Source organism: Labrus bergylta, chromosome 12, assembly GCF_963930695.1.
Source record: "Labrus bergylta chromosome 12, fLabBer1.1, whole genome shotgun sequence".
Taxonomy (NCBI): Eukaryota; Metazoa; Chordata; class Actinopteri; order Labriformes; family Labridae; genus Labrus; species Labrus bergylta.
This window is the reverse complement of record NC_089206.1, coordinates 6,926,101-6,945,885: the sequence shown is the minus strand read 5'-3', so window position 1 is coordinate 6,945,885 and position 19,785 is coordinate 6,926,101. Positions and strand designations below refer to the sequence as shown.

Below are 19,785 nucleotides of genomic sequence, written 5' to 3'. Positions count from 1 at the left end.
ATGATTCAAATGTTTGTTGTGACTACATCACTGGAGCTGCCAGTAAAGGTTATCAAACCTGTTGTGAAAGGTTACTGGAGAAAGTGAAACCAAATATGCTTAATACTTCTAACTCAAAGCGAAACTTAATTCATTGATACATATGAATGGACTTTTCTGAAACACCAGTGTGCAGACTTATGCATGAGTGTAAAATCTTTCTCACTTCCTGCTGCTAGCACATTACTCATCCTCTAGATCTCATGATAAATTTATTTACATGAGTACAAAAACAAAGATGAGTGCAATACAAATAGTTTTATTACAAATTGAATCATGATTTAAAACTGGCCGCAGTGCTGTAGCAGAATGTTCAAGCAACAAAGACATTCATAAACGATGGGGAAATTAAATTGGAAAACGAACAACGTGATACCAACTGAAGTGTCAGAGATCAGCCGGAGTGTGGAGGGGTGGGATCGTATCACGGTGCAGGTCAAAGCCCCATCACAGAGGGAAACGCAGCAGCACCTGTTGGAGGAAGAAGAGCGCTTTCAATCCACTCTGAGACTCTGATTCTCATCAAGTCCAGCACATAAACCCACGATCGCTTCCTTATCATCCGCATAAAACTCATTCACTGTAATGTCGTACTTTTTGGGCTACCTTGACCATCGCCTGGGTCCGATTCGGGGACTTTCCAGTCCATCTGGCGGCCTTTTTCATAGAGTCCCTTCAGGACCTTTCTGACTTCGTCATTCCCGCCTCCTCGACTCAGCTCCAGGTACTTCCTGTACAGCTGTAGAGCGGTGCGAGCGTCCTCTATGCTGTCGTGGGTTTCCCCCTGGATGCTTAGGTCTGGGAAGAAAGAAGTCGGAATGATCCTCCATAATGCTTTCCAACTATTAGGCAGTGACGCAGATACTGGGATTAACATCCAAACGCTTATGTTACAAAACATAATCCCAGAAATCTGATTTTAAAACAGCGGAAATTCAACTTGATTTTCAAAACAACAGGTCATGTTTAAGTCACTTTATAAACAAGCCAATATGTCAGATAATTAATTAATAATTGGGAGCAGATATGCAGTTGTGATAGTTGACTTGCTTTCGCCCTCAACCTGTGCTGCGGTATAATAGTTTCATTCTTTAACCTGCAATCACAAAGTCGGCCACTCCTGTTTGTGGTTATGATAGCTAACTTGAAGGCAAACATTTCTTTAATGACACATCCATCAGTAATGCATGATCATTACTTTTCATTTGGACTTGTGTTTGGTCAGCCTGATGAAAAAAAGGTCAAATATTTATCCTCTTTAATCTGTTTTTTTGTTGTGCTCCACCCACTCCTGAAGGAAATCTCTCTCTCTCCTGCACCGTCATCATACTCTTTGAAAGTGCAATACTTTTCTTAAGGTTTCCAGGATATGCGCTGCTAGACGCGCCCAATTAACCACAAGCTTTCCTTTCTTTTTAAGGTTGCTTATTCCTCTTCTTAACAGACAATTTTAGCATTCTTTTCTTACCGGGATGGAGGAGACACAGGCCGGTGCGTTACCTGGCGATAGAGTCTTTTTTCTGAGATTTTGTGGCTGCTTTGCTGCGGTCTAAAAACAGTGTGACTGCATACCTGGGAACCCAGTTCCCCGACTGGGCACAGCTAATATTCATTAGCAGCCGCTCTAGCTCGTTCAATTGTGGGGCAGTTTGTATTACGCACCGTCCTTTCCTCCACTCAGAATTAATTAATAATTCATTTAAATAATAAATAATCAATAAACAACTCAAAATTGATAAACAAATGCAAAATATCCAATAAATCACGAAATCAACTATTTGGCTTCAACACTCTTATTAAGTCATAATCTGAAGTAGGTGATCATTCTCCGTACATTTGACCCTTGTGAATGTTTTTGACTGTACTAGCCGCGACTTACCTAGAAAATACCAGGCCAGGAATCTCAGAGAAATCATCCTCTTGCGTGGCAAATGGAACAAGTAGACGGTGTCGACGACTTGGTCTTTGAGAACCTGAAAAACAGCAAAAAGACTATTTGAAGTCTGAAGCTGCCCCAAGAAAACAATCTGTAGAGATGTCTCACAGTGATTTAACGAGGGAACTCTAAAGCAGCTGTAAAATAATATACCAGTAAGTTGATGACCCGAAAGTCCTTCTGTAAACCGTGGCCGACAAAGCGGACTCCTGTGTCGATGAGGAAGCGCAGCTTTAAGTAGGTGGACTTCAGCGTGGTCAGATGCTTTGAAGAAATCTTTGCATCCAAGTCTCCTGGTTTGATTCCTGAATATTGTGTCAGATAGTCTACAACCTGAAAGGGACAAACACATGAACACACATGAGCAGCTGTTTAAAATGTCAGAAAAAGTTGATTGTCTACAACCTACGATGACCTCCTTTAATGTTTTGGATGAAATGTTTCCTGACTTAGAGGAGGAGTACGGAAATCAGATAATATTCAAATTAAAGAAGGAAGACTTTTTCACTTTTTTGTTTTCTAGAAAATCAATTTTTACTCTCTGGAATCTCTCACCTGCTCCTGAGTGGAGATGTAGTCATCGATAAAGGGCACCCCCTCGTTGGGACCCTGACCCCTCACGCAGGTGATCCTGGCCACAGACATCTGACTGGGCTTGATGGTCGACTTGGTGCCGTCACTACGCAGCTCTGCCTCTTCCTGCAAACACACACCAACATAAGCAAGTTTTATTTCTTGGATCTGAGTTCGACAACATTAAAGGATTTTGCCTCGTCTTGTGTAGAACTGACTGAAACACCACAAATGCCTTCTGGGAAAAAAAATACCTAAAGGTTCATTTAGGTTCAGCCTATATAGATTGAATCTCCTTTATTACAAAGACTTCCTGGAGCTTGTTGACAATGTAAGTTGCACTTCTCGACTCACCTGGTTGAGTGTGACAAACTCGGCATCCAGCCCCACCAGGTCCCCAGCCTGTGGCATCTCACTGACCATGAGGGGGATGAAGGTGGCGTGACTCTTCCTCTGTTTCCGAGCCAGCGACGCCTCAGTCAGCAGCACGCTGGCATCTATCGGGTTTTTAACTAAAACGAACGTATGATCAGGTCAGAAATGTATTCTAACTGCGAGTAACAGCTCATGATTTGATGTCCTCACACTTACTGCGGAGGTCGTATTTGGCGTGGTAGTTCCGTTTGGAGTAATACAGGATGGCCGGCACTTTCCAGCTCATGTCAAACTGAGCCACTTCAGTCTTTGACAAATAAACAACGTCAATACTTTTACATGACTCCAAACATGATATTTCATCAAGCTGAATTCAATAACACCAAATATTTACCTTGTCAATTGGCTCAATTAGGAAATCATTGAAGAGGTACCACTGCTGGTGAGTGACTCCCTGAAACAGAAATGATTATCAAAATCGGTTTTCAAACTCAGAATCAACGAGGCCAAGAAAACTGTGTCAGCCACACGTTGTCTCTACTTAAACAAGTAGTCCTCTCCAATCTGAGCTTCACTCACCTCTTTCCTCTGATGGTACGTCTCCCCCACTTTGATGTGCGCCACCAGGTTTCCTCCCGTGCGAGCGTCCAAGACGTGAGGTACTGTGACAACCAGGTCGTAGAGAGAAGCGCCCTCCGTCTCCTCCTCAGCACTCAACTGGTCAGAGACGATGAGAGGAGGCATCAGATGCACCAAGATTAAAAACCCAGTCAATAAAATGTTCAGCAAGAACAAAAAGATAAATGATCCAAATGAGTGTTTGAAGCTAGAGGTGTGTTGTGAATGATTCCCCCTCACCTCCTCTCCCTCAGGCCAGCTGCTGATCTCCAGGCCCTGACTTTTGCTGATGGACATCTTGAGAGAGAGAGGGATCCAGACGTGCCGCAGATCCTCCGCCCGGGTGTCAAAGGTGAAGCCTTCTGTGTTGCAATCCTCCCCACTACCAGGATGCAAACAAGTAAGAGTGAAAATGAAGTAGAGTGCTAACACATGATTAATTACATTGAAGAAAAAGCTTGAGATTTTATTTCATTTAATTGGTTAGTTTTTGGATTTCTCAGTTACCAAAACAGAGCATTAATACTTTGCTGTTTTTTATTAACAGTAGAATCCAACGCTAAAAGATGATTCATGATATTTTTATTCTAAGGCTTGAATGAAGCCGTTATCGTCAAACTGGAGAAGCTGGAAGCCACACATGTTGTTTAATCCTTAGAACGGACATTTTCAATCATCCATGATTGCTGACAGTTGATTTTCTGTCAATAAAAATACTTCAAACAATTGTCATTTTAATCTGTGTTTGAAAGGGGATGTTAAGATGAATTCAGCTGAAACGTTTGATTTGTTTGTTGGCACAGAAAACGATCCATTAGATGAGAGAAATACATTTTAATTTGGAGCCACACAGATCCACTAGAATTCAAATTTCCTGATCATATCTAAGGATTTGCTGCTCTCTCTCTCTCTCTCTCTCTCTCTCTCTTTTAATTTAAAGGTCACATATTATGCAATATGCACTTTACCATATTTTTCTAACACTAATATGTGTCACTCTCCATCTTTTGTCTGCTTCACTTTCCAGAAAATTTGTGCTTAAACAGGCCGTTTGGAGATTTTCTCTTTGTGACATCACAAAGGGCAGTAACCCCTCCAGCAGGTGGGCGACACTCTCATAGCTAGGTGGTTTTGGGTTGTGACATGATGATGGGCTTTTATTAATTATTTCTGATGTTTTATAGACTAAGGGATAAAGGATCATATTTAAAAAATGGAATTTCAAATGGGAACAATCAACACAGTTATCATAAATATCCAAGCAAATATGAAACCCTCATTATTGGATATCAAAAGAGGAATCTTACTCCAGGCACCACTCGGTGGGCATGGGTGGGGGTTCTTTGGGTTTTGCAGGTTCCATCGCCTCTTTTTGCTTTGCCTTGTTGAAGGCGTACTGTGAAGAAAACCAAAAATAATCATCAATAATCATCATTCAGCAGGCGTGTCAATATCAATGTATTGGAAAACTTACCAGGTAGAAAAAAATAAAAGAACCAAAAAGTCACTTACATCTGCCTGGACCTTCCAGAATTCAGCCTCTTTGGCGCTGTTCACCTCACAGTTGATGACAAGAACATCAGGCAGACAGCGGATGTTGCGCGTCTGAACCTACAGTAACACAATTGAACACTCTCATCAGGCAGAATCATCTGAAACCAGAGTACTGGTGTCTGTTTGATATGCTGCTGCTCAGTCTGAACGTGTGCTGTTACTCACTGTGGGCTGATACTTCTCGCAGTTCTCGCACCACGCCTGAGTGCTCTGCTCCAGACAGATGCTTTTCTTTAAGATCTCAGCAAAGTCGTACTCCTTTATCGTTTTGTCTGTAGGGTCAAAGTGAAATAATTGTATCCATCATTGCACTACGGTCACTTTATTTATCTCATTTTTACCTTTACAGTTATATTGTATATACTAGTTCTGTTGTTCCATTATGCACCTTATTAACTTATCATTTAGCATTTACCTACTTGCACATAGCTCTGTATATATATATTTATTTCTCATTTACTGCACATAGTTATGGTTACATCTGTTAGTCCGATCACTGTCCACTTATATCTACTCTTTTATATTTTATATTTTGCATTTTTAAATTAAGTTTAAGCGTTAAGCTGTATTTAAATTGACACTTTATATTTAGGTTAAAATGTTTCGTTTATTTGCACTGTTGTTAATTTACTGCTCTGTGTGCCTTTGAATTTTCCCCCGGGAACAAATAAAAGTTTTTTGAATTGAATTGTAAGCTAAGCAAATCACAGAACGTCCTCAATGTGACTTTTCTGATCATTGTTGTCCAAACACTGGTCAAGTGAAGAACTCGAGACTATCCAAGCACAGCGGTGTAATAAAGGAGGACTAGCAACTCACCTTGAGAGCTCTGCTCAGGGTAATGCATGGTGAAGAGCAGCGTGAGGGAGGTGCGCACCGTCTCCTTGCCACAGCGACACAGACTGCTGTTCTCAACTTCACAGCCGAACAGTTTTCCGATTTCAGACTCACCAGAGGAGCCCAGAGAACTGTAGGAACACAACGCCGACAAATAAGTGATTCAAGTCCCCTCATTCTTCAGCTTCTGTGGAAGCTTTGTGTTTCCGACCCGCCCCTGACTTTCTTCTAGTTTGTGTCATCGCAGTGAGATGTGTTTGTGTGGTCTGTTCCCACCTGCTGCTGGCTCCCCTGTAGGCCTGCGGGCCCTCCTGCTCCTGGGTCTCCTGGTGGAGCTGGGTGAGGATGAAGCGGTTCCAGCTCTGGATTAGGCGGCCGAGTCTGGCCTTCCCCGTCTGCTCGTCTGAGTCTGCGAGGATCAGACCCAGCGCTGAAGCCTCAGGGATGGTTCGAAATGCTCGGAGAAAGTTACTGGCCTTGAAAGGAGGAGACGGGAGAGATTTAGTTTGGAAATCTACATCGGAAGAAAACAGCTGAGACAATTTTGGCGTTGACATTTTAACACCACCGAATAACCCACAGGGATCCACCCCGACGGAAAAAACCTACCTGGCATGGATCTCCTCGCGACAAATCCAACATGTGGAAGAGGAAGCCGAGCTCACAGGCCAAACAAAACTCCTTTTGGCACAAATGATTCTGGACTAGACATCGGATTGGCTCCAGGAAATATAACACCTAATGTGCCAAGAGAGAAACAAACATATTAAATCAAACCGCGTTCTTTTAAATCTCTAAAAAGTCATTCTATAGATAACGTCTATCTTTCTTACCTGGATCATGCAGTTGCAGTAAGCATTGGGAATGTGAGGCTCCAGACCAGCAAACAGAGTTCTGTTGTAATGTTTGAAATCAAAGTCCTCCAGTCCAAGCTTGGAGTATTTAATTGTGACCTGGTCAACGACAAATATGTCCTCATTAAAAAATGTTAGCACAAATTATTTTCCTACACAGAGACGTCAGACAGATTATTGTAAGATGTCTTTAGTTTTAATATGAAACCATAAATAATCACGGTGGGTCTAACCTTTCTGTACTTTTTAGGCACCATGTAGAGGTGTGGCTCTTCATCTCGGCCAATCGGTGACTCGGGCACCTGGTTGTAGTTATCATAATCCAGCTCCACGTCTTTGATTTTGTAAGGAACCTGAAGGCAACACAGAAAACGTCTTTTAAAAAGCTGGAATCTATTCATGAATAACAGAATACTAAGACTGTTGAAAGCCTTTACAAAAGCCAAAGATCGACATTGTATGTTATTGACATGCCTGGTTCCGGGGCCGGGTACGAGGATTTGCTGCATAACCAATAAAGCCGACAGTTTTCATTGTGCGCAGGATTTCTGGGTCCACAGGAGGAGCTCGCCTGTGACAAAGAACAGTTTGTTTTTATAGGAAACACTTTAGTGAATAGTGTGAAACATTTCCCCCCCTCTTTTACATCAATGAGGGCAGATATCAATACAATACTACAGTCTCCGAATCAACCCACAAGTTAGACAAACACCACTTTTAAACAGTTTCAGCCAGAACTGAACGTCATTACTGTTACGGAGGACTCGCTGGCCGACGTCGTTACCTGCCAAACTGGCTGTAGTAGCCATGAATTTTGACCTCAGTTGATTATTTGTTATATTTTGCTCCTTAAACGTGTCTTATATTATTTCTGGTAATTAGCAGTGGCCGTGGTTTACTTTGTTTTTACCTGTGACATTGGGGGTGGCGGGAGGCTAGACAAAGAGGGTGAGTAAGTCTGAAATATTTTCTGTTGACCGTCATCATCATTGTTATCTTTATCACCATCATGTTTTGGACCTTTTGTTTCAAATGAGTTTTTCCCTATTTTTGTTTAATAAATCTCTCAACATATCTGGACTTAAGTGACAAGTCACAGGTAAAGGCCCACTAAGCCTCTGTGCAGTATTTTATATTGTGCCACAACACTGGCAACTGAGTGAGTGAACATTTTGACATTTTAAATGCTGCAAGGCTGGATCCAAAAGGAAACTGAGCTTGGTAAGAAGATTTTTGAAGATCTTTCACAACTCATCCGAAAGACTTTTTAGACAGAGATGAACTTTCAATAATGGTTAAAAGTCTGCTGTGCTGTTAGAAGGGCTGGGCGATATATCGAGTTTTTTAAGATATATCTTTCTATTTTCAAAGAAGATATAGGGTAAGACAATATTGTTAATATTTATATAGTTAATGTTGCATTAAAATAACCTCAGTTCACCTATTTCTCTTCTAACTGCCTGTCGCTCTTCACCCCGCTCCTCCTCTCTCCCTCTCTGAGCCAAAGTAAAACAATGCTCAAACAATGGAAAAACTAAACACACAGCTGTGTTTATTAAGTTATGCAGTAAAGGACAATTTTATTTATTTATTTTAATGTATTTAAGGATTTTTTTATTTTATAATATTCCTATTTAATATCATAAAACTGATAGTTTATATTTCATGTAAATGTTGATCTCGTGCAGCTGACTGGTAATTCCCCTTGAGCAGAAACAGAGAGATTACATTTGCAACATATTCAAATTCTGCTGGTTTGATCAAAATCGAGCGTGAAAAAACTGTTTCACAAACATGACCATCATGTCAACATAACGTGATGTAAAACACTGACATCACCTCGGTGCAGTCACACAAAGACGACTGCCGTCAAGGGAATTAACAAGTTCCTTACTGTGAATCAATATTTTTTTATGGCGAGGAGGAAGATCAAACATGTCAACTTTGACAGATTGCTTTCATTCTGTGAAATGGCTTCACATCAGAGATAAAGCAGACTATATTCTACAGTTCTGCAATTGTCAACAAATCCCATGAACACACACATGAAGCAACAATGACTTTGTCTGTCTCTAAACTCTTTCCCACTTCCCTCTCTGGTTTGTGGTATGACGTCCCGAGCCCGCCGCTTCCTTCTGAAGAACTAAATCTTGAAAAACTGCATACGGGTGTTTACTTTTTGTCACAAATGGTTGTAAACTGCTCTTTTATTATAAAAGTACTGAAACCAGAGATAATGGTCTATAAATTGGCAATTAATTAAGTGCACTTCACAGGACAGTGCCTCTGAGGTGAAATAATAAAGTAGGGAACTTCAGAATCAATGTAAACACAAACAGCTCCTGTGACTGTGTTACCTGGGGCTGGGTGTAGCCATAGTGGAGGACCAGTCTGACAGCAGCTGCTCGGTGCTGGTCAGCGGCATGGGGATGAGCGAGAGGGGCAGCAGGTCGTGGTTCCAGTCCAGCTGAGGCAGCGTGTCCACGAGGCAGGGCAGGGCAAACTCCGTCTCCCGGGAGTAGTCGTTAAAAGAGACCTCTGGAGCGTCCGACCACAGGTGCACACATCCTCCAGAGTCCCCGAACGCCATGCACTGTTTGCTGGCCGATACGTCGAAACTCATGAGCAGCTGGCCCACGGTGTTGACGTGAAAAACGTCCGCCATGTTTGCAAGACCAGTTGGCTCGCAGAACTGGCACTGACCTGGAGAAAGAGGAGGTGGAACTTTAATTACAAGGTACATGAGAACATGTTTCAAATACATGAGTGGCTGAGGTGAAAATGTCTCTAAATGCTTTTACACAAAGCATCAACAATTACTTCTAATTACCAATATTAAGACACCAAAGAAAGAGACACATGTATCAGTCTACAAACACACTGACTTATGAGCCACATTAAGGAGACCCCACATTCCCGTCGGTACCTGACTGTGAGATGATCGCCAGCCGTGATGTGTAGGTAGGGATGAAACGCAGGAACAGAGGGTCCACGTGCACCTGGAGAGGCGTTACAGCCCGCATCATACGGAGGTCAAACACCATGAGGAAACGATCGCATGCCAACCCATTCAAACCTCGACTGGAGAACCCGCACGCAGCCAGGAGGTTTCCATGAACGTCGAAGTCCGAGAGGCTGCCAGAGAACGCGTCAAACTCGTGCTCAGTCTTGAAGCTGCGCAAATCCCGCAGGGTTACCTGTTTTTTTGTCGGTAGAGAGAGAAATCAGGAGTTTTGTGTGAACTGAACAATCATCTCCCATTTGCTGACGATGAAGAAATGATTACCTTTCTGTTTGTTTATTTGATTTAACATGAAGAAGATTTACCAACAAAGATAGGCAATAAGTGGAAGGGAAAGAATTCAGACAGCCATGGTGGAAATGATGATTGTACAGCTTCAAAACTAAAGATCAAGTAACTGTGGTGAAATACTGAAATGAGTTTGAATAACAAGAAAAATATACATGATGAATAAAGATAAAAAACATACCCTGCCAGACGTGTGGCCACAGAAGAAGAAACGGCTGGTTTGTCGCATTATTGCCACTCCTGGTACCTCAACATTGAACTGTTACGTACAAAGAAAACCATCAATCTAATGTGTTTATCTGTGTTGTTTTTGTGGTTATTATGTCCAATGTGCCATGTGGTCCAGTCATCCTACTATCTCACCTTCTGAGTTTCTTGGACAGTATTTAAGTCAACTTCCACCACGTAATTTTGTAATCCACCCATAAGCAAGGTGTTGTTATCCGTCATGAGGAGACTGTGCATGTCAGCGCCTTCCTCCATCCTGGAATGACAAAAATCTTACGAGAATTAATTCATTTCACAAGTGGACAAAATCATTTTGAAGCTGCAGATTGAAGCGGCTCCATTTACCCCAGTTAACGGTCATTTGTGTCACTTACGGGTAATCAAACATAAAAAGGCCCCCACGAGTGTGACACTTGAGGTTAGACTTGGAAAGGAAGAGGACGCCTGTTTCCAAACTCTGAATGTGTCGGATGTCGTCGGATCCATGCGCTTGAAAAGAAGAATGGCGGCCCATTGTAGGTCCGAAGAACGAGGTGACATGACCCTAAAGAGAATAATGAAAGGAATCAGAAAGAAAAACATGGCTGCAAAGTATTTGTTAATTTCCATAACACTGAAAGACATGTTCTAATAAAAAAAATATATGCTGTGTTCATCACATAGAATATGTAAAGAGAAAATGTGTAAATGTATCGGTGTTTTGTACAGAGCAAAGGACAGTTTGGATTCTGCTTCTCTCCATATGTTGGACTGTTCGCTTATTCTTCCATATTTCACTTATTGCAATGAGGTATGTGACCAACACTAAACCTTTGTTTGTGTGACAGTAAAGAGCGATCAGACTTATAAACAAAGTGAACATCAGAGAACTATACTAACAGACTGTTTAGAAGCTCAGGATCTAGTTCACTCGAAAACATTATTAGTCACGTTTAAAGCCAAGGAATAGATCATTACCCGAAAATGCACAGAAGCTGTTTGTGTTTACATCTAATGAGCAGGATCATAGACGGAGATTTAATATTTAAAAGTCCATTTTGCACGCACTGCATGAAAAACCAAATGTGTATCTCGGTAAATGGAGTTAAATTATGGAATTCTCTCGATGATCATTCGAAACGCTGCTCGAGTATCGTTCAATTTAAAAGATAATGTATAAAGAAATTATGAATGCATTGAGTTAATCTAACTGATTGGATTTGATTGCTTCTATAGTGTTGATCTATTTTTTGTTTTGTGAAAGAAAGAAAGAGAAAACAACAGGTTAGCCATCTTATCATACCTATCATTATCATACCAAGTCACTTTAATCACTTGTCACTTTATCTTGTTCATTCTCTGCAAATACTGTCTCAATTCCCCACAGTTAACTCCATCATTCATTTTGTACTTGTATATACCCCCTGTTTTTATTTTTATTTATCTTATCTATTCTGTTTAATGTGTATTTTTCAGCTTTCTTGTCTGTGCTGCTGTAACGCCTGAATTTCCCCCTCTGGGGATCAATAAAGTTTTATCTTATCCTTATTCTGTTAAACAGTATCTTGTGTTATTAAGAAAAGGGGGGGGCAGGTGTTATATCTTCTTCCTGCTCCTGTTTGCTCATCAACAGTGTTTCAGCATGATGAGAAAATGTGTTTTTGTTGTGTATTATGGTGTGGAAACCAAACACTGACTTGAGCAAACAAATGAAATATGAAATGAACTATAATCCGGTTCTTACTCTGTGGTTACCCATCCAGAGCATTTCCTCCTGGAGGTCAAAATGTGTGGCAGTGACCGGGATGCCAACTTCAGAAACTGCGCTGTGCAGCTCAGAAAACATCCCCTCCATGAGGTGCACAGACTCGGGGCCCGTCCCGGCCAGCCCCTCCGGATCGAGCTCCACGCCCTGCAGTAAGTTGGGGTTCAGATGCGGGTCCATGGAGGGCTCCATCCCCGCGTCCAGAGTCCCGTGGAGGCCGGCTGGGTACTCACCCATCCCGGCGTCGAGACCGTCAAAGTTCATCATGGAGACAGTGAACTTAACCTACGGAGAAACGACAACTTGTGTTGATAGTTTGTTTGTTTTTGGAGCATCTCAGTGTTGTCATGTGCCCCCCCCGCTGGGTTTGATGTTTACCGCTTGTTTACGGAGCTAACGTTAGCACGCTGTGGCTACATGGTGCCTACATTTAATTAAAGTTTCTACACACCCCTCAAACAAATTACTGAATAACAGCGTGTGTAACTTTTTTTTCAAAGCAAAGCGAAATACTTGAATGTGAATGTGAAGTTTGCACTAACCTATTCTCGTGTTTTTGTTTTGCACACAGGAGTCCATGCTCGCTTCATTCACAACAATAACACGGATTGCAAAAACACTTCCGGGGTAAACCGGGGTTGCGTTCAAGAGCAGAGAGTAAAGCTCCAATTCTACATTTCACTTATATTAGCAGACGCTTTTATCCAAAGCGATGTACATCAGAGAGTAAGTGCAACACAAGCAAGGATCTAGGAAAAAGGGAACAATGTCAGTAAGAGAAAACGATCAGCTTTGAGTCTGATTGGAAACACAGGTGCTGACAGGAAGTGACCAGAGGCAAAACACAATATTGAGGGCAGTTCTTGAGAGCTCTAATCAGTATAGAAACCACCTTTATTATGTTGTTATCTTTATTGTTGTTATCTTTATGATTTGTGTGTAATGCTGCAATTTCCGTTAGTCTGTCCTTCTGTGCTATTCTTCATGTTTTAACCGTTGTAAAGTGTCTTTGAGTTTTTAAAAGCGCTTATAAATAAAATGCATTATTATTATTATTATTATCATATAAGTCATCGTTATCAAACAAAAACCATCGTTATTACCATCATCATCATCATCAATAATAATATGGAGACCATCATCATTAAGTTAGTAGGGTATTCATGAAAGAGCTGGGTCTTTAGCTTTTTCTTAAAGGTGCAGAGGGAATCATTCCACCACCGGGGGGCGACAGAGGAGAAGAGTCAGCGTCTTGTGACCCTGTTGTGAAGGTTGGATCAGACGCCTTTCATTGGCAGAGCATAGTGTGCGGGAGGGAGTGTAGACCTGGACGAGAGAGTTAAAGTAAGGAGGAGACGTTTTTGTCGCTGTTTTGTAAGCGGGCAGCAGAGTTTTTAAATTTGATGCGAGCAGTAACTGGGAGCCAGTGTAAGGAGATGAACAGCGGAGTGACACGTGCTCACGAAAGCTCTAATCAGTATAGAAACCATCTGATAAGTCGTCGTTATCAAACAAAAACAATCGTCACAACCATCATCATTAATAATAATAAGGAGACCATCATCATTAAGTTAGTAGGTATTCATGAAAGAGCTGGGTCTTTAGCTTTTTCTTAAAGGTGCAGAGGGAATCATTCCACCACCGGGGGGTGACAGAGGAGAAGAGTCAGCGTCTTGTGACCCTGTTGTGAAGGTTGGATCAGAGGCCTTTCATTGGCAGAGCGTAGCGGTTTTTGTCGCTGTTTCGTAAGCGAGCAGCAGAGGTTTTAAATTTGATGCGAGCAGTAACTGGGAGCCGGTGTAAGGAGATGAACAGCGGAGTGACACGTGCTCTTTTAGGAAGGTTGAAGACCAGTCGCGAGAGCTCTAATCTTATAGAAACCATCTGATAAGTCGTCGTTATCAAACAAAAACCATCGTCACAACCATCATCATCATCAATAATAATATGGAGACCATCATCATTAAGTTGGTAGGTATTCATGAAAGAGCTGGGTCTTTAGCTTTTTCTTAAAGGTGCAGAGGAGTTTGGAAGTTCATTCCACCACCGGGGGGCGACAGAGGAGAAGAGTCTAGTCAGCGTATTAGGACCCTGTTGTGAAGGTTGGATCACTACTCCTACACTTCTGACCCCCTGACCGGTTTGGTTATCCGCAGGTTTACGAGATCCTCTTTTTTTAATTATGCACCACGACCTTTCTACAGTTCATTTTTGACATTTATATTCCAGTCATGGTTGAAAGGGTACGATGTCGAAAAACGGATATTTGTCTAGGCTATATGAATATTAGGCTACCTCTGCACCCCCTTTGGTCAGAGTATGAACTCTTGAATTCAGGGCGCAGGTACAGAATGCCCAGGATGAGGACTAAAAGAGGCATTACATCCTTTGTACCGCGCAGTGTTCAGCTGCTTAATAAGAGCTGAGTATACAGGACGAACTCGGCACTCTGCACTTTATTTAACTTGCTGAAATCCCTCATTGAATCATGTGATGCTTTAGTGTGTTTTTATGTGTTCTTATGTGCTGTCCCGTAAATGTTTGTTTGTATTGTGTTTTTTAGCTCTCTGTGCAAGGCAAATTCCCCTAGGGGCAATAAAGCTTTCATTCAATCATTCAATAAGCCACTATCAGACAAACGTTCTTCATCGTCGTTAAAATAAGCAATATTATAACAACTTCACAAAAAGATAGTAGGTAATCGTTAGCTATATTTACACAAGCAAAGCAAAGTAAGTGACCCTTGACTCCAGACCATTTGAAGGACCCTGAAGGCACCACGGTTAATTTGTAGAGCTTATTTTTATTTTTATTTTTTCCTTCCTTTTTGCTCACTCTTCTTTTCTGTCATAGAATGAGCTAACAGAAATATTTATCCATGCCTGTGTAGATGATGCCCTTATATGTAGATCTGTGCTCATTCTGACAGTTTATGTAATTTTTCTTCAAAACTATCAAATAAAAAGTATTTAAAACAAATCATTTGTAGAGCTGTCATGATTGGTCGATAACAGAAATCAATCAACATAAAATACAACTTTTTTTCCCCCGAGCAATATCCAAAACCTTATTTATTTTACCTGCTGAATACCACTGAAGAGGCCATATCTGAGACATCCAGGACTACTTTATGGACCCTCGGTCATATGATAGAAGCAGCACGTACGCAATGTCACCTGAGCAGAAAATTAGGCACTTGGTTTGACTTAGTTAATGAAAAATGCAGAAGTAGTTCCGGGATATCAATTTTTTACGAACCCCTAATTTGTCTGATTAGACCATAAAGTGTAGTAAACAGGTCAGTTACGGGTAGATCTACATTAGGCACTATACAGATGATTAAACATAAAAGAGAAAGATAATGTCAGCAGAAAAAGGTTTTCTCTGGAAGAGAAGAGGGGCAAATCGCGGTCTCATTATGGAAAGTTTGTCCTTTAAGTGCGGAGAATTCATCTCATCTGAAATGTTTAAAAGGTTAATTTCACTTCCACACATTCAAAGATGTGAAACTTGACAAATAAAAGCAACCCAAATTTAACAGTTAAATGACGTCTAGAGATGAGTAAAAATATAAAAGATAAAATTAAAAAATAAATACAATAAGCTATCCCAATTTAAGTGGGATAATTCCTTGTGAATTGTTGCCTAATTAGCCTACAAAACGCGAGGCTGATCCTTTTCTTCCCTTTTTGTATTTAATAACAATAAAGTCATATAATGTGTCCATTCATGACTCATTTGCTCACAAAAACCGTTCTGTGTCTTCATGCCGATGTAATGTGCACTCACCATGAACTCACCTGAGGGATACCCAGGAAAACCCTCCCTGACTCACAGCCCACTCCTGCGCTTATTTACACGTTATAAAAAGAAGGACTCACAGCACATCACAACACTCACAGGAGGGACAAGCACATCAGAAGAAAAAAAAAACATAGTGCACTTAAAGTAAAATTTCTTAACGATGGCTTTTTGTTTTGCGACTTTTGCTGCAGCTCTTCTCTGGCTCCTCGCGGCAGCGTCCTGCGCTCCAGCCGGACACGGTCTCCAGGACGCATGCGCGGATCTACGGAGCAGCTCTCTGGAGCTAAACCGCCAAGCCAGGATTGCATCCATAGAGGTAAGTTTATTCATTTGTTTTGAGCATTTCTGCTCATCTAAATGTTGGTTTTCGTATAATTAAGATACAACTTTCACAAATATGTATTTTGCTAGTTCTAATATGTTGAAGTATGTAGGTCTAATAAAATAAAGCAATATCCCAGGTTTTTGTAGGTCTACAGAATAGCACAAGATAATCCCAGCAGTGCTGATATTCTGTGAAACATCTGTCACTTGAGTGTGATATTGCTTAAATACAACAGTTATACATTGAGAAAGTAGTGCTACAAAGTAGAATACAACAAATTGTTTTTTAACTCCACCAACTCAAAATATTCCACAATTTAACTGAAACTACACTTTTGCCAAGCAACCCAAACACTCTATTCTACTGCTCTTTTGCTACTCTGTTGGTGTCCATGGTTACCACAGAGCAGCTACTTTAGTATGCACCTTTACTTGTATGTTTAAAAAATATAATTTAATTATGAAACCAGTGAAATGAGAGCATGTTGTGGGATTATGAGGTATGAGATTGATGAATAAAGAAGAACACTGGCAGCTGTAAATATCAATTAAAAGTATTCAGAACTCATAGTGTCACTTGTGGAGTGCCTCGTGTCCAATCAGTTTGCTTGGCTGTTGAAATCCACAATATAATACTATAAACAAATAAAAATGTATGTGCTGCTAACTTTAACTTTGTGGATTTATCATAATGTTTAATTATTTTTGATATCACACTCCATCATTTATGTAATGCAAACAGTGCACTGAGCTTGTGTTTCTCAAATGGACTTTAGGCACGAAACGGTGACAGATCTGAGTCTAATTTCACCACCACCCTGGCTTGGTTGGAAGCTAAAGACATGTGTGATCCTGAGGCGCTCAAGCAGAAGTCATCGGTCAGTAAAATGAACACTAAATATAATATTGATTTTATTATCACATCAGTGATAGTAAGAAGTGGTGACTTTTCTGATCGTGATTCTTTTCTCTCTACCCCCTCAGACATGTGTTGGGAAGATCCTTGATGTCCTAAGGAACTACAACACCTACGTGGAGATGATTTCTAAATTTCGGTCCTGCTCACAGTTTGCCAACAAAGTGAAGCCGGCTCTCCACAACCTGCTGAGAGACATGAGCAGATGTGTGAGCGCAAAGACAGGGATGAATCAGCAGGAGGTAAGCTCAATAAAAATATCCCCAAAAAACTTCAGAAGCCTCATAGCTGAGATCAAAGTTTAACAGCAGCTTCATTTTTCTTGTTTTTTTTTCGTTCTGATTCCACAGGAGACCCACATCAGCGCAGAAGACACGCAGCCCCCTCGCTACTGGCATGAGGCTCCGTTCTGTCACTACACCCTGGACAGGCTCTTCACCTTCTCCATCATCAGCGCTCGAGTCTTTGCTCGGGGTGATCCGGCTCATCACTCAGACAGCTCGGCTCAGATGTGCATGTAGAGCATGAAATGTTGCTGCCATGAATTGTAAAAGAACGCTTTGTTTGATCATATTGATCAAAGTCTCTCGTACAGCTTTCAGGAGCTGATGATTTATCTGCAGAAGTGTTTCTTTCTACAAAAGTTTCACTCTTGTTTCTCCCATGTGTGCATGGAAGGTATTTCCAATGGAATTATATCTTTATTACATATTTATTTAAATCATATTTATTGTATTTATTTATTTATATTTATTCTAATCAGTTGTGTTTTTGTATTTATTTGTATGTATGTACACAATGTGCAAAATAAACAACCTGACTCCAATCTAAGTTATCTTGTGTCTCACAGATTATGTTTTCTTTGTTAGTTGTGTTTCCCTCCACTGAAAACAATCATGATAAATATGTCCTCAGTAAAAAAAAGTAAGCAAAACAAAACAGCCAGTCAAGCACACTGAGGTGAGGAGGAAGTTGTAAATTCCTAAAAGAATCCTCCAGCTCGGTGGAGATCCACAACTTCCTGCTTACTTCCTCCCAGAGAGGCGGCCTGTCCTTTAAAGCAGCTGTTACCTCACACTCTGATGATGCATTGTTAGTGGCACTTTAAAGCATTGAAAAAGGAAGATGTTTAAATGAAGAGGAAGTAGCTCAGTGTCAATGTACAGGATTGCTCAACGAGGATGCTTGTTGTCACTGTGACTTCATATCCAGAGCTCAATGAACCTTCTTCATGCCCTGCACACAGGAATCCTGTCTGATGGTAAAACGTTTTCAAAGTCAGCCTGTCTGTTTTAATCCACCTGTATCTGAACACTTCACAAAGTGCATGACATGAAAGGTAAGATGACGTTATGATGACATAATATGAAGGGCACAGAAAGGGACAGAAACAAGCTAAGCAAAGAAGAAAAAAAACTAGGAGTACAACCTGCTGCAGTGAGTCTGGGTCAAAAGAAGAAGGCAGGTGGAAAAGGAGTAGAGGAGAAGACAAATGAGAAGAGTTAGCAGAACTGTCCGGACCAAAACCATATGTATCAAACATTCAGTAATCAAAAGAACATTTTCAGAATATCTGTACATTTTCTGGACAACATATTGGTGTGACATACTGTAGCTCCATGTGTCATGCATTGATGCATAAAGATGCTTATTTCCATCGACTGCAATAATGCCGGACAGAATTAAAAAAAAAACAATCACAAATTATGTTTATTACTTTATAAGATGCTGAGGACATAACAATGAGATAAAGAAGAAGATTTTTTTTGGTAATTACATAATGAGTTTAAACAGGCAGACTTATAAACTCTATAAAAACTCATTCACATTAACACTCAGCCAAGACAGTTACTGAACCTCAGCTCTCCCTGATCAGACACTCAGCACATTATTCCCTCATTTCCCCTGCAGCTCCAGGAACACTTCCATCTTCCCTGTGGTCTTGTGGAAGCAGAAGTCCAGCCTCAGCCGGGCTGTATTTGATCCCTTCGAGTCAGGTCAACAGCCAATTTAAAAAGAAGAAGAAGAAGAAATTGTGCTTTTGGTGAATTGACACCATGTTGAGCGTATAATTATTAAACCCCTGTAAAATGTCAGAATACTAATCTTTGGAAAACTATATGAGCAGGGGTTATCTATCTGGGAGCACAGAAAGTGACAAAGAGTGAATTATTATTTTTATTTTTTTAATGGCCATGACACGTTCAAATAGATTGTTTGTGTGAGTTGTGCAAGAATGAAGCTCAACCTGTTACGGTAACTCAACTTTGAGATTTATGACATCATTTACAGTGTTTGCTGAGCCTGTAGACGGGAAAGTTTGACTTGATTATGGTGCCAGACAAGAGAGTAAGAGGTCAACGAAGACATCCGACAAAAGAACCAACAGCTGCCAAAATAATCGACTCAAGGATCATAAATATGTCCAAATAGAAACGTTTACCAAAAATGACTAAGTCAGCACGGCAGACTTCCTCAGGACATCCAGCACCTCTAATCAACATGTCACTTGTAATGTGCAATACACCACTTCCCTGTTTAATTTCTTCACAAGCTTCTCGTTGTATCAGGAAACAATCTGCAGGGCGCCCGGTAACCACCTTTGCACTTTTGTTTTCATTCCTGTGCATTAGTCATTTGTGTTTTCATGCATGAGATTAGATTTCCCTGCAT

General features: G+C 40.9%; 2 protein-coding genes across 3 annotated transcripts; one reads left to right on the top strand and one right to left on the bottom strand.

The window, feature by feature from the left end:
* Window positions 1-282: 282 nt before the first annotated feature.
* pan2 (poly(A) specific ribonuclease subunit PAN2) lies at window positions 283-12,761 on the bottom strand. Of its 2 annotated transcripts, none has more exons than XM_065960998.1 (26): window positions 12,611-12,761; window positions 12,048-12,353; window positions 10,699-10,868; window positions 10,460-10,580; window positions 10,278-10,355; window positions 9,713-9,983; window positions 9,144-9,489; window positions 7,261-7,357; window positions 7,020-7,139; window positions 6,766-6,885; window positions 6,542-6,670; window positions 6,209-6,408; window positions 5,915-6,063; window positions 5,261-5,367; window positions 5,054-5,152; window positions 4,849-4,937; window positions 3,782-3,923; window positions 3,503-3,640; window positions 3,318-3,377; window positions 3,140-3,230; window positions 2,903-3,060; window positions 2,531-2,674; window positions 2,129-2,308; window positions 1,919-2,012; window positions 634-837; window positions 283-510 (listed from the first exon to the last, which is right to left on the bottom strand). In XM_065960998.1, exons 2-26 carry the CDS (start codon window positions 12,333-12,335, stop codon window positions 476-478), a joined length of 3,630 nt encoding a protein of 1,209 aa, XP_065817070.1. In that variant the 5' UTR covers window positions 12,336-12,353; window positions 12,611-12,761; the 3' UTR covers window positions 283-475. The 2 variants fall into 2 exon arrangements, with proteins under 2 accessions (XP_065817070.1, XP_020493678.2); XM_020638022.3 differs by having other exon boundaries at window positions 646-837.
* A 3,117-nt stretch (window positions 12,762-15,878) lies between these two features.
* LOC109985487 (uncharacterized) lies at window positions 15,879-17,925 on the top strand. The gene is made up of 4 exons (XM_020635847.3): window positions 15,879-16,188; window positions 16,973-17,074; window positions 17,181-17,354; window positions 17,463-17,925. The coding sequence occupies exons 1-4, from the start codon at window positions 16,033-16,035 to the stop codon at window positions 17,631-17,633; spliced, it is 603 nt and encodes a 200-aa protein (XP_020491503.2). The 5' UTR covers window positions 15,879-16,032; the 3' UTR covers window positions 17,634-17,925.
* Window positions 17,926-19,785: the final 1,860 nt, after the last annotated feature.